The 14,540-nt window shown below is 36.9% G+C and overlaps 1 protein-coding gene across 1 annotated transcript in view; it reads right to left on the bottom strand.

Moving 5' to 3' along the window:
* Nucleotides 1-207: 207 nt before the first annotated feature.
* SV2C (synaptic vesicle glycoprotein 2C) overlaps nt 208-14,540 on the bottom strand; it is a 112,174-nt gene continuing 97,841 nt past the window's right edge. Inside the window, exon 13 of the mRNA XM_030470881.2 lies at nt 208-9,139. Coding sequence (XP_030326741.1) covers nt 8,956-9,139 — 184 coding nt within the window. The 3' untranslated portion in view covers nt 208-8,955. The remainder of the gene's footprint in view (nt 9,140-14,540) is intronic.

Raw genomic sequence — 14,540 nt, 5'->3', positions numbered from 1 at the left:
TTACAGTCATTTAAATTTCTTTAACTGTATTAACTTGTTCCATGTTTGCTTTTAGTACATGTTCAACTTCTATTACAGGCACTAAAAATGAGATACATAGAGAGCCTTTCTAAAAGAACTAATTAGCATAAGCCAACTGATTTTTGTTTTTGTAGTGATTTATGGATAGTAAAGAATGATGTTCTGGCTATCATCACACCTGATATGTATTCATTGCAAAGAACAAATCTTTATTTGAATATAGTGAAGCAAAATATCCCCTTTATTAATCTGATGTACACTAAATAGCTTTGCATTTCTTACATGGATGATAAATATTTGGCAGATAAATTTATAAACACTTCCACGTTTTATAGATTTATACTGTACACAGTCATCTTACACAGAGCATGCCCTTTCACAAGTATACAAGGAGCTTTCCTCAGGGGACTTAATCAAAACACTTGGTCAAACATTTTGGAAGTTGGCAATCCAACACAGAGGAGCATACTGGAAAGATGAGTTCACAATTGTACCAGCTGGACTTGAAATGAAAAATTCAGAACTCCAAAGAGAGAATTTATCAAGGCACACACATGCAAACACATATATACAATAGTGATGACTGTAACCTGCTTTGCAGGAGATCACACACAGCCATAAAGAAAACAAAGAAAGAAAGAAAGAGAGAAGTCAGGACCATTGCCAAGATCTTGTTGCAGATTAGCAGATCTAGAAGTAAACATGTATAAATGGGAATTCAACTTCAAAGTAGCTCATTACCATATATACAATATGTACATGTTTCCTCGCCTTAAGATATGGAGACTGTCAGAAATGGTTATGAATTTCTTGACAGCATATGCACACTTACACACCTGTGCTTTTGTACATGAAAGACAGTTTGAAAAACTGTACTCCTAGTTGGCTCAGAGTAGTTGGAAATTTGAGTGGAAGTTTAGTAGGATAAACTGGGAGCAGAACATAGCTCATGAAAAACTACGAAAGAACACATATTTTCCTTCTGTGGCTCAGCATTACAAAATGCGATTAAGTTTTTAAGAAAATCAGCAATCTGACAATGACAATAAATTATAGTGAAGGCAAAAAGCTCTACTTTACCTTATCCTTGATGTCTGACTTCTGCTCATATTTCATTGTCGCAGAGGAAACTGCCCACTTAAAATAAAAAAATCCAGTTATGTCTAGTACATTGCCAAACATATTCGAAGCCAAGTGGGAGATACTATTCAGTTGTTACAATGTTATGCAGCTGAAGGTAATACAGCAATTCTGGGTGAAGTTTTAGTTGGGATTTTTAATACAATGTTCTATAGAATAATAAGCTGTCAGTTGATTCATTAAGCTTGCAGCATGGGGTGCTATTATAAATCCTTTTACTGTTTGGGAAACATTACATTCATAGGAAATAGCCAGGCTAAAGTTATTCATGTTAAAAATAAGGCCTAAACCCCCACATTTCTCTTGCAACAGCAATCCCAGCATGACATTATACACAATCATGTACTTAATATTTTTGAAAGAGAAAGCTAAGATCCCAATCATGCAAATTGCTTCACTGATTTAAACAGGGATCAGTTTACACATAAAATACAGCTTAATTTGACACTTTGTAGGATCCTGAACAACTAGGAAGACAATCCAGTCATGAACAGCTTGGTGCATTTTTAAAAACTCTTTATAAATAAGCTAGTTTTCCTAGAGGCTAATTTTGTGCCTGCTCTCATTTTTGTTGCAAATGTCAGTAAAAATTTGAATTTCACTAGTGGGGCACAAATGAAATCAGTCACCTTATCAGAAGGGATCTGTGGCAGGAAGAAACAGGAAAGAGCTGTATGGTTTGTCCAAAAGAGATAATGGGCGGTTGTGTTTTGTAAGTCGCTCTCCAAGTATTAATATTCTCTTTTTCCTTCTAAACTACTGATTTAATCTATGTTTACAAATTTCTGCATAGAAGCTAGTATTATGTACTACTACTTTGAATCTGAACAGCAGTTTTCTACTTAAAACTGTCTATTCGTAATCACAGTCTCTCAGTGACTAGGTTTTCCTTTTGGAAAGACCCACTACCTTTCCAAAAGTACTGTCATGTAAGCATTGCTACCCTTTCATAGTCTCTTCCCAAAGGTTTGGTATAGATTGGTATTCAGTCTATCAACTCCTAGAACACATGAAGAAAAAATAAAAGAAAAAAAATTAATTGCAAGCTGCTTGGCTTTGTTTGTTTGTTTGTTTGTTTTAACCTTCATATAGAGTTTACTTTCCTATAGCAAATATACATTGTTAAGTCCTGTGGAAGGAATAAAGTCTTTCTGCTGCTACTTTCTTAGTTTGGTAGCATTGTGCCCTTCACCAAACAAAGCACACTGCAAAGAGCAAATGTCCTGCAAACAGGGGAGGAGAAATGTAGCAGATGCCAGAGCTTTTGGAAAAGCTCGCTCCACCCTCACTGCTCTGTGTGCATGTGCTGCTATTTTCACCCTAGATTTGCTTGAATTATAGCTGTAATTACTGTAGAAGATCTTTGTGGGCGTTAATCATCAATCGAAAGACACCCTGGCAATGGCTCTGTTTCAGGCTGGTCAAAGGTTGCTGACAAGAACAGCAGCAAACAATTATTTGGCCACATTACTAGAACAAGAGCAGCTATGTGTGCAGACACAATGAAAACATACAATACAGCAAGACACAGACATTTTCTCATAATGTTACACAGAAGTTTACAAGTTGAGATCCCCATGGAACATTTTGAAGGACTTCTAGTTGTGTAAGGCAAAATTCATAGCTTTTAGGATTTTATGTATCTGAGAGTGCTGTGTCTCCTAGTCACTGGAACATGACCAGCGTCTTTGACCATATGATGTTTTGCTGTTTGGCATGGTAGGGTGGGGACAGGGAAGGCTACAAGAAAGTCAAAGCTCATTTTCAGAGCATTTCAGGAGTTCCCTTCCAATGATGAAAGCTAATGATCAGCTAAGATGAATCTTGGCATCCCAACAATTTTGCACATGAATAAGTAAAGGTTCTGCACAAGGAATGGAGGAGGATTTTACTTTAGTTCTAAGCATAATGCATAATGCAAAAATAACACAGTGTTATGGAGAATGAGATGAGAGTGTGATTTGTAAGACTTACACCCACCTGTGTTACAGGGAACTGTATGTGTATATATGTGTGTATACTCAGCCAGACATGTGTCTGTGTATGTATTCACCTCTAACTGTGTAATACTTCTTTACAATATACAGTATTAAATAGCTGCAGCCTAGGATTTAAGGAGAACAGCTGACAAAAATAAAAGTAATTGAAGCCTAGGCCTTGAAATCTTACTCTTCTTGGTTTGCATTTAATTTTATTCCTTTTCACTATTTTTTTGTGACCATTTTCTCCTGAAGTACCACCTTTTAAATGGGTAAGACAGGCCTATGTGAGATTCACAAAATTACTTTTATCACATAGTCAGAGGGGGACAGGCATATATTTACAAGGCAGACATTAAAAGGATAAAAGACGTCTTATAGGTTAGAAAACATGCAGTATTATCAGAGAGAAATGCTGGGTGACAACTCTAGCACTAGACACAGATGAAACTGGAACAACACATACAACATTGCACTTTTGCAGAGTACTGTGCTTGCAATGAGTTATGAGTGCTGTCCGTTAGCAGCAAGTAGCTTCAACTTGCTTGGTCAGGACTACTGGTGAAAACTGAGTGGCAGGTAGGAGATGTCCAAAATTAGAAAGTAGGAGGCTGAGCAAAAGCGCAGATCCTTAGGACCAAGCAAAATGAGCTTGGGTGGCTAGTGTGGAGAGAGTGATGAAAGCCAGCCTGCCAGCAATTTCTCTCTCACTTGCAGACTGATGTGTCAGGCTACAGCTCAGAAGTGTTGAAGCCCAGAGTAGGGGCAAGATCTGTACAAATCTTCTTGGTTATATGGCATTAAAATATGTATTCATGAATACCCTGGGCGGAAAGGACAATACTTTTGTGTCAGGTTATCCTCATCCAGATACCTTTGTTGTTAAGTAATCTCCAGTCTTCGGTTATTGGGCTGTGTGCTGGTCAATATGTTCTATACCTTTGTCAAGCAGGGAAGATCATCTGCCACAGAAAGCGATCACACCTGTATTTTTCCCCATTTTTTTCCTAAGAATTTTGGTCCTGGTAAACGCAGCTGTGTGTATGTTGTGGGAGGAGAAAAATTATTGCTTTATTCATTTTTAGTTGGACAGTATGTACTTGAAGGGCTAGAAAGCATGGCTATATATTACAGGTCAGCATCTTTGGAGATAAATTCAACCCGCTATCAAATGAGAAAAGTAAATCAGGCCCATTTTGTCTTTTTTCTGTTTCTGACATGCTAGGTCACTGCATCAAAGAGAGGTCCTGAATGTGCATGAAGTTCTGTAACAATCTTACTCATCTGGAGTAGGACTAAATATTGGAGGATCCTTCCTTTGCATTAAGAAATAGCGTATTCACCACTGCAACAAAAATAAAGCATGCAGATAACAATAATGGATCCAAAAATATTTTGCATGATTTGATTGAAATTATCAACATTAGAAGAATGCAAATCAGGCTTATTTCAGCATATGGACTGGCTGCAGACTGGATAAGGGTAAGTGAAGGTAAAGGATACCTGCAATTAGCATTATACATTGGTGCTTTCTATTTAATTCAGCTTCTGAACTAAGTTCCAGATTTTTTGGCTAACATGTCTCTGCTAATTCCACAGCACTGCTTGATCCCTGTCTTGCCTTCAAGCTGCAGGCAAAAGTCTGCCTTTTCATGCTATTTTTCCTGAACTAGCAGCATTGGAAGGTACTAATTCAGGCAAATACCTAATGTTTTACAGTAAGTTTAACGAACAAGAAGGCAGGATATGCAGAGGAAAAGCAGTCTCTCAGACATGTTTTCTTCTGGAATATTATTACTGAACATGTGTTTTCTTTCAAGACTCCAGAGGAAGTGAAGGATTTCTGTTTTCACTTCTTGTGTGTTTGACCCCCTGAGTGCAAGACTTCATTTTTTAACATTGCGATTGAAATTTCAATTGCATTTCCAGGTTATTAAACAGGAAACATGGCTTGTAGGTTGTATTAGCATGATATCATCTTGTTTAGGTAAAGAGGTGCAACTGGATGTAAACATCTTTCTCTGACTAATGAAGATCATTTTAAAACTCAGAATGGGGCACAGAGCTAAAGACCAGCACACAGAGGCTGTCCATACGAGGGGCGGAGGACTGTATTATATTTCTAAAAATTGGAATCAGCAGTTGTGCCTCATGAGCAGTTGCACAAAGATAAGGATCCATCGTGGAAGGAAAAGCTAAAAACAAAACAGAGAATAATATTTCTTTCACATGGAGCTACACTAGGTGCACTGACAAGATTACCTCACAGCTGCACCTACAGCAAAAAAAGGCTCAGCAAGGGTCATTCTGACAGGAAACCCCTCTTTGTATTTGTTCAGCCTTCTTGATATGTAAGGAAATGTGGAGTCTGGCTGCTTGAAAAGGATAAAATAATCTGAAGGACTTTTGAGGTCACTTTCCATCTCCATTTAAAAAGGGATGGACAAATTGCAAAAGTTATGTAGCGAACCTTCTTGCTGAATGTTACTATAAAGTCGGAAGCAAGTGAGAGCATGAGCAGTGAGTTTTGACTATCTTTAAGATTCGCCCTCTCGTAAGAAAAGCAATTCGGGATGGAATTAATGGAATAGCAGGAAGAGAAAGAGAGCAGAGTCTGAATTAGCAGTCTTACTTTGCCCCACTTTTCTAAGATGATGAACAAAGAGTAGACCACTGGAGCCATTAGGAAGGAGGGCTAACACTTTTTTACCCGTGTCAAAATTTTGTAGTACATACCTCTGGAAAGGCACTGGCTAAAATCAAGCATAGAGGAAGAAGGCTTCCCAATACGTTATTCATTAACAATCCCCTTCAGGACTCCAGAAACCATTAACACCTAGACCTGGTTCCCTTGCTAGGAGTCCATACTCAGTAATCAGTGCAATGCATATCAAATGTAGTAGTACATGCTTCCAACCAACAAGGTGCTAACATGAATATAACCAATCTGGTTAAAATGTTCAAACACAATAAGTTGCTTTCAAGAAATAAGAATCTGCTAAATCAAGCTCTGCTATCAGGCAACCTGTAAGGACTAAAATTAAATAAATATTCTCTGCCAAAAATGAAAATGTGTGGTTTCTTCTGTAGTTTTTGTTTTTGAATTTTAAAGTAGTTGACCATCATGTTTAATACCGTTCTAAATGCTTTCAGACTTCTCTGTCTTCAAGAGCCATCGTACTTATTGTCATTGCTGTCATTGGGATGAGTCTTTCAGCTTTAATGGAGAAGAGCACTAGATGTTATATCCTACTTCAATTTAGACTGAAAAGAGTTTCCACTTAGTGATCAGTCAGTTCAGTGACCAAAACAGAAAAAAAAGTAGTTCTTATTATATATGTTCATAGCTCTGATACACATATGCTATCAAGATCAGTTCTCTGTGGTGTATCAGGTATCTAACCAAGCCACTAAGTGATTCTTTATGTGAGATGTAAGTGAATAGACAAAGAAAGGAAGTGCAGTTCCTACTGTCCAATATTTATTACCTGAGATTGCTTTGGAAACTGCAAAAAAACCCACAAATTCACTGAAGACCAGTCAAATCACTTTTGCTTGTGACATAAGTAACATTTGTGTCTAGATCTCCATAGATTAAGTATTTCTGTACCAGCCTGTGGATTGTACCTATCTAAGTAGTTATAGCTTGAAATTGCATTCACTCCTTTTGCCTTTATATGAGACAAATCTTCACTGCACTCAAGCCCAAACAATTGATTGTTCAAACAGTTTTGATGGTGGCTTGTTCACTAGTTCAAAACTGTTGAGCCAACTAAGTTCAACCTAGTTTTCACCAGCTAGGGAAATTCTGGCTTTAAGTTTTGTTTTGTATGATGGAAATGTTCGTGGATTTTTTCTTTGTTCCTCTTTTCAGTTATTTTTTTTTCCCTTTCCTAAACACTATTCTTTTTTTTTTCCCTTTTTCTACCTTAGAACATTCACTTTCATTCCGGACCATGTAAGGTCTGTGCAGTTGAGAATCTTGTTCATCTTTACTGATTCCTATTGTTGCTGTATTCCACTTCATCCAGACTTAATCACACACCTATGATGTACTCAGGTTTTATGATAAGAACCAGCTTTCTGATCAGCATAATTTTGCATGTAATGAGATTTTAGTGTGTTAGTCTTGAACTGTAGCCCTCAAAAGTCAAACCTTGTTTTTCTGTGGCCCGTTTTCACCATACTGGTCAGGTGGCATAAAGTGTTGGATCTGGATGTTTTTCAGAATTACATACAGAGATGGACAGAATATACTATTTCAAGCGGACGGTGCACAGCAAGACAATGTAATATTTCACCATTGCTGTTGATGTTTACTCCAAATATGTACAGAGGCTTCAGATTTCAAAATACGTTGCACAGTAAGTACAAGAAGGTGGACACATGCTACTAATGAATGGCACAGAAAAAGAGGGCTCAAATGTAATTCTCACTGGAGAAAACAGCCTTGAAATAATACTAAGGCTATGACTAGTGGACAAAAGCCACAGATGCAAAACCAAGGCCAGCATTTTTTTCTTAACCTGAAACTTGGTGAAAAATAATTCTTCCTCCTTTTTTATATCATTGTTTAGAAATTTAAAAGACATGTTTAAGTCAGATTTAAATATAAAATATTTAATCTCATATGTCTTGACTATTTATATTCCAAAATAAACACAATTCCTAAACTTTGTTTTTTACGATATCATATTTAAATTTTCAACATTAAAAAAACACTCGCTAGTTTTCCATACACATGCTTTTTTAATTCAGCCACCTTTCTCATTTGTTAACAACAGAAAAAGACCTCTTGGACTAACGATTTGGTGCTACAACTTGTAGCACAAGCATTTGTTAGTAACTGAAAAATGCAACTTCTAGAATCGGTAAATAAATAGTGAACTTTAAATGTAAAGAATGATCTTCCTATGTGGACTTTAGTGACTCTTTCAGGATGACCAAGACAATGACTGACACAGAATGCAGTGATAGATACTACTACCCAAAGCCAAGTTCATATAAATGAGCAAGAGACAAATTAATGAAAAAAACCTCTATCTTACTACACTGTGACCTTATCTGAGACCCTAATTTCTTTGGCAATGGTTCAACCACCTAATGAATGTTGTCAGATATAATTAGAAGAAATACTGATAAATTTTTCCTTATGTGTTATACCAGATTTGTTCCCTGAAACTTGAAAGTGCAGATAGTTCATCAACTAATACAAGTTGTCTTAGCTCCACTGAAAGCAATGTCAGTTCCTGTCATCAGAGGATCTGCCTCTTTTGTTTGATAATTTTATAAATGTATTTGTATTGAATTTTTAATGCTAACATTTTAAAGAGATCCTGCTATTCTCAGTCCTGATGTGGTCTGTAGAGTTTCCTGATTAATGCTGCATGCATTGATACATTAGCACTCTCTGCACCAATACTGCTAAGTTATTGACTTGCGCGTCTGTACTCTTACAAAAGCTCCAAATGCCATGGCCAAATTTTTTAAATAATATGATTGCTCACATTTTAAATATCTAATGATCAGTATGGTTTTTACCTTCCTGGACATGTCACCAGAAGTGTTCTAAGAGGTAGCTTTGCAGTTTTAAGTGGTTTTGAATAGTGATGTATGCACACAAACAAAATTGAAATTTAAAACTTTCATATAGAGGTTTCTAAATCTCTATCACTCCAAATATATTTTGGGTTTGATTTTTGACATTTGAGCACTCTACAAAGTATTGAGAATCTGAAGCCTTTGCACCATTGGTCAGGAGAGTTGACATTTGTACGAAGAAATAAATAAATAAATAGTAAATGGCTTTTCCCAGTTACATCAACACCTGGGTTCTTGTGTCAGGAAGGCGAAGTCCTACCAGACCTCCACATACTAGGACAGTAGAAGCAAGGAGAATAGGGATTGCTTTGGTGATACCAACAAGGGAACCGAATATTAAGTTTCCCAGTACAGCTGCTGCTTTGCATAGTGCATTCAAAAAGCCAAAGCCTGTTGCCCTAGAAGAGAAAACAGAAGAAAGTTAAAAAACGGGTGAGAGAGTAAAGCATTTCAGACAAATCCTCAGCAGGAATAAATCAGTATAGCCAAACATCTTAAACACAACTTATGCCAAGAAGTCTTCTATGCTTGTCTTTATAATGTGAAATCAAAGCTCAGCTGTTACAGCATTTTATTGAGGCAAATTCATTCTGCTGCCTCAGGGACCAAAATGTGAAATGAATGACTGAATAGGTAAGTTCACACCTCCACAGTAGAACAAAGGCCTTGCAAATGAAAATTCAGTAACACTTCAAATGTTGGACTGGGAGACAGGAGGTATCAAAAGAGCTCAAAACAGAGCTACTTGGTGATTTGGGAAAGAAGTCATCAGAATAAAAGGATGATCATCTTGGGGCACTGAATAGAAATGGATTTCTTACAGATGGTATACATATTTAACCAGCTTTTTGAAAAACGAGACCTCCAGTAATAATGAGTGTTTGTCTCTTAGAGGTAAAGAGAATAGTGCATATAAAAACCTGCTTGGTGCAGGAGTGATATCTGAGAAACTCTGGGGAAAAGGGAAACGAAATAGATTGCCAGGAGAAAGTATGACACAGGCAGCTCTGAGGGGCTTTTGCATTTCACTGGTGTGATTTTAGTAGCCTGTATTAAGTATTTTAGATGTTTGGTAGCCTGCGCATATATGTATTATGCAAACTGCAATTATATTAATAAACTATTTTTTACTTGACTGTATGACTCATAGTTGCAGCAATAGCCTTTTCCTACCAAAAATATCTTAACAAAAATATCTGTACAATAGAATCTCTAAAATGTCTCAAATTTCTTAGAAGTGAAAGAAGGAAGGAATATGTGAAGGTCACATTGTGCTCTCTGCGATAATATAATACAAATTAGGAGGGTAGCTCTTCTTCGTTTCAGAACAAAATGTTTCTTTCCTGTTAATATTAAATACTGCCATTAGAAGGAAAAAGGATGTAAACAATGTTCTTCGTAGAACTATTCTCTGATTTTGAAAACAGCAAACCGTGTTATCAAGGGAGAAGGATCCTCTGCCTCAAGAAACTGATGGACATGGCCACAGCTCAGAGTGCTACCAGTCAATCTCCTCTGCTCTCCTGCAAACTGGATCTCAAGAGTATTGCTCAGCCAGGCCATTTGGTGTCCTACATTCAGGCCTTATACTGGGGAGAGGTAAAAATTTCTCTCTAGTATAGTTGACCAGGATATAGGGGGTTTCAGCACTTCTTGTGCCCTGACTGGATCTGACATGCTGTGCTTCAGAATTCTACCACTCCTGGTATATTTGAGGACCCTGCACCAAAAGAATCATAAGGGTAGATCCTTCTGGTATATTTCTAAATCACTTTAGTTTAAGAAGCAGAACTCTAGTTGGCTCACAGAGTCAACTCCAGAATCTGAAACGATATTCAGAAATGTGCTAATCTGAAGTAATGATACTTTTATTGTCAAATTCTTAAATCGTTTAGAAAGATGTTTGTAGAACAGAACTAAGACATGGAACAGACTGACTGTTGTACCTCCAGAAAGTGTTTCTTTTCCCATTAATGTTAAATATTCATTTGTCTGTGGTCGTAGACCAGAGTTAACCCTCTTGCCTAAAACATTATGGAAGTAAAATCAGAAGAGCTCATACTTACTCTTCCAGTGTCAGCTCTGTGTATCACATGCCTTTTCTGACCCCAGGACAAAACAAAAGTTCATTTCTTTTTCTCAGTGATCATTATCATAATATATTTATTATTAGTTTGGTGACATGTCTATAGCAATCAAAACAGCATCTCTTTAAAATACCTGAGATTTTAAAAAGTAATTAATATTTGTCTGAAGTAATCATAATTATCTAATTATCAGCAATATCTAAGGAAGGAGAGACAAGGCATTCAAATGGCAAATCAGAAACTACCCAGAAAAAAAGTTAAAAACAAGCAGAAGAGACTCCGATATACCTCCTGAATGTGCAAAGTCCTTACTTACTTGTTTTGTTCTATATTTAATTAAACCTGCAGTACTTTTACATAATACTTACTGCCAAGAAAAGCTAAACATACACATCCTGGAAATAAGTTGGAGGTTGGAACTAGATAATCTTAAGGTCCTTTCCAACCCCAACTATTCTATGAGTCTATGATTCTATAAGCAACATGCTGTGCTGCCTGACAGTGCAGACCAGTGATGGCTGCTGGAGAGCATACTACTGAGGGCAGCAGTTGAAGAAACTTTGGAAGTGTTGTTTATGAAGCTTTCTGACAAAGAAATATTTGCAGCAGCTGCTTGAAAATACATTCCTCAGAGGTGGAATGGGCTAGTTAAAATTTGCCCATTTTAAGGATGGCATTTGAAGGACGTAAAGAAGGAGTAGGAGATGCACTGAAGGAAGAAGCCAAGAGCCACCCTACTGGAGTAACCTTCCAAAGCCTATGAGAAGATCAAATCTCTACCACAGAAACATCTGTACTGCTAGGGCAGATAAAGCCCAGAATACCTGGAGGAAGCTGATCCAGGATGGGGAAAAGCTCCTGAGTGGGAAGGAGATACAAACTGATGCATCTTCCAGGGTGGAAGAGAGTGCAGATAGGAAGGAGGAGCATGAAGAGAAAGGGCTGTTGTAAAATAGACTTTAAACAGGTGGGAAGAGGTTAAAGATGACACAGCCAGCCTGGCAAACACTGTTTACGTGATAGGATAATAGCAGGTTGTAGCTATTCTGAACAAGTCAGGGAAGAAGGAAAGGAAAAAAGTATGAACTATTCTAATTTCAGCCTCATTTACACACAGAAAGCATTTCTGAAGTTGTGGTGGTGACTGGTTGTGATGAGTGTCTGCACATGTAAATACAAATTCTTCAGCTGCTGGTGCTTATGTAAAACCAAACTTGCCCCAGATAACAGTAACAGGAAAAAAACTATGTTCATATGGACAAAATAAACACCTAGTCATCAACAGCCTCAGTATATTCAGAGGGATACCAGAACTCCCTAAAAAATACATATATCTAGCTAAAGCAAATTTGGATTGATACATGCAGGAAATCTTTGGAAATGCACAAAAGCATATGGGGATATTTTAATTTTTATTCTATGTTATTTTTATTTTATTTTATAGTGTTGTTTTATACTGCCTTATAAAGGTAAGCTCTTTTACAGATGCTGTTTGCTTGTATCAACTAGTAATAGCAGCGTCCAAATACAATTTTCTGAGCAATTTGAATGATTTCTTTTCCTGTGCTGAGCTCTGCAAATAGCACATTCAGGGCTGACACTGTGTTTTAGGTTTACTATAGGTTACATAGCCAAGATTACCTTAGTAAGGTTTAAAGTAATTCCATAATACAATATCTCTTACATCTGAGCAAAACTAAGATAATTTGTTGGCACTGAAAAAACAGTCCTGCTTTGTAAAATGGACTTACTAAATTCTTCCAATTGTAAGGGATCAATTAATCTAATCCCATTAATGTTATCAAACTTTAAACAAAGAAGAGTAAGACAAAGTAAGCCCATTTTTATTGCCCTTGGCTGTTCTGATGATACGACATGAACAACCAAGTAGAATTTTAATTTTTTGATCTTAAAGCAGTTTTCGGGCATGTCCTTTTGCCTAAAATATGCACTTCATTAGCAGGAACAGCAAGATTTTTACAGGCCAAAGTAAAATGTTATTGCAATCTGTTCAATAGTCTGTTTTCATATCCTTCAATTTTAATGCTGTGTTTGAATATGAATTTGTTGTGTACTAATAGATAGAATAAAGTCATTAAGCAAACTATTGAGCTCTAGGGATAGCAAATTTAGACTTGCTGTTTTTTAAACATCTTTCTTAGAACAGTGTTTGTGATTCAAATCAACCAAAATCTGCACTAATTCATGACTTTATACTTAATCCTGCTGAACCCAGAGTAAAAATAGCTGGGCAATAAATATGCTGCAATTCACATACATGTACAAGCATAGCCTTTTGTCGCAGCACTAGTTCAGTCTCTGCTACAGTGTTTCACGAAAGTGCTAGTGTGTACAGAAAGTCTGCAAATGATCGAAGATACATGATGTGTCACACACATGTATAAATGAAAAAATCCAAAAGCGTAAGGCCATTACTATATACACCAATTTCTGTTATGTTGATCAGTTACTAGGTGAAACACTGGCACAAAAATGTCATTTTGACTCCATGAACAATCCTTATTACTGGTCAAAGGAGTATGGTAGCAAGATTCCCTTGTCCAGCTGGAGAATGTCATAAAAGCCTCTTGGCACATGAGTGATACAGTGCTGGTGAATCAGTTTGGGATTGCCTTAAAAAGAACCCAATGCAACCCAACCCAAACCAGAACATGAAAAAACCCCAAAAAACCCAAAACCAAAAAAAAAAAAAAAATCACAACCGAAAAAACTGTTACATATTTTAGTATTGGTAGGAGAAAAATGCAGAAGTCTCATAAGTCTTGTAAAACTGTCAGGTCTGATAGAAAGATGTATCTTAGGGAAAAGTAATTTTCCCGAACGTATTTTACCTCTTGCTGGGAAAGCTGCAATGAAGTAAAATGCTTAGCTTCCTTTCACCCAAGCCCCACATAAAAATGGCAATAGCCCAAACAGTTAAAAACAGAAGGATTATCCAGGCCTTTAGATTAAAAGAACTTGTTCCATGGCTGCCACATATGTTCCTTCTTAAACAGGTACTTACATTCCTCCATATAATGGTGAGCCTTCAGGCTCACCTTTCCATTGCTGATAGAGTACCTAAACACTTCATGGTTCTGCAGTGCTACTGAATATGCAGCACAGAAATTTGATAACTTTCTTGCCAAAGCCAGTGCAAAGCCTACCAGAGCAAATTATAAAAAACTCTGAACATCATTTTGTGGGTGTTGATAACATGCAAAGACTATTACAACTATTTCTAAATATGCTATGGACAATTTTCTATTGTCCAGACATTTTAAGTTCTTAAAAAAAAAAAGAAGTATAAAAATGCATATCATAGCTGGGTGAATTATAGCACTTGGTGTGCAAGTAAAACTGTGGAATTTGTTTCCCTGCCTTGGACTACTGCCCAAGGCATGGCATATGTTTGACATGTCATGCCTTAAAAAAATTAACATGAAATTTCAACAAAATGCAGTTGAACCACATCCACAGGATGGCAGTAGAAAATAGCTATCAGGAGGTCTACTGTAAGTCTATGACTGTTGTTATAACTCAACAGAATAGAAAACATCTCTTCTAATAGCCACAACAAATCAAAGTTGGAGTTAAATACCCTATGAATAATGTTTATTACTCCTGGGATAGATTCTCGGGGCTCAAGAAGAAGAGAAAAAGAAATATAACAAACTGAAGATAGGTGACTTATTTCTTAATTATGACCAAA

The sequence above is a fragment of the Strigops habroptila genome, chromosome Z, assembly GCF_004027225.2.
Source record: "Strigops habroptila isolate Jane chromosome Z, bStrHab1.2.pri, whole genome shotgun sequence".
Taxonomy (NCBI): domain Eukaryota; kingdom Metazoa; phylum Chordata; class Aves; order Psittaciformes; family Psittacidae; genus Strigops; species Strigops habroptila.
This window is presented reverse-complemented; position numbering and strand designations above follow the sequence as displayed.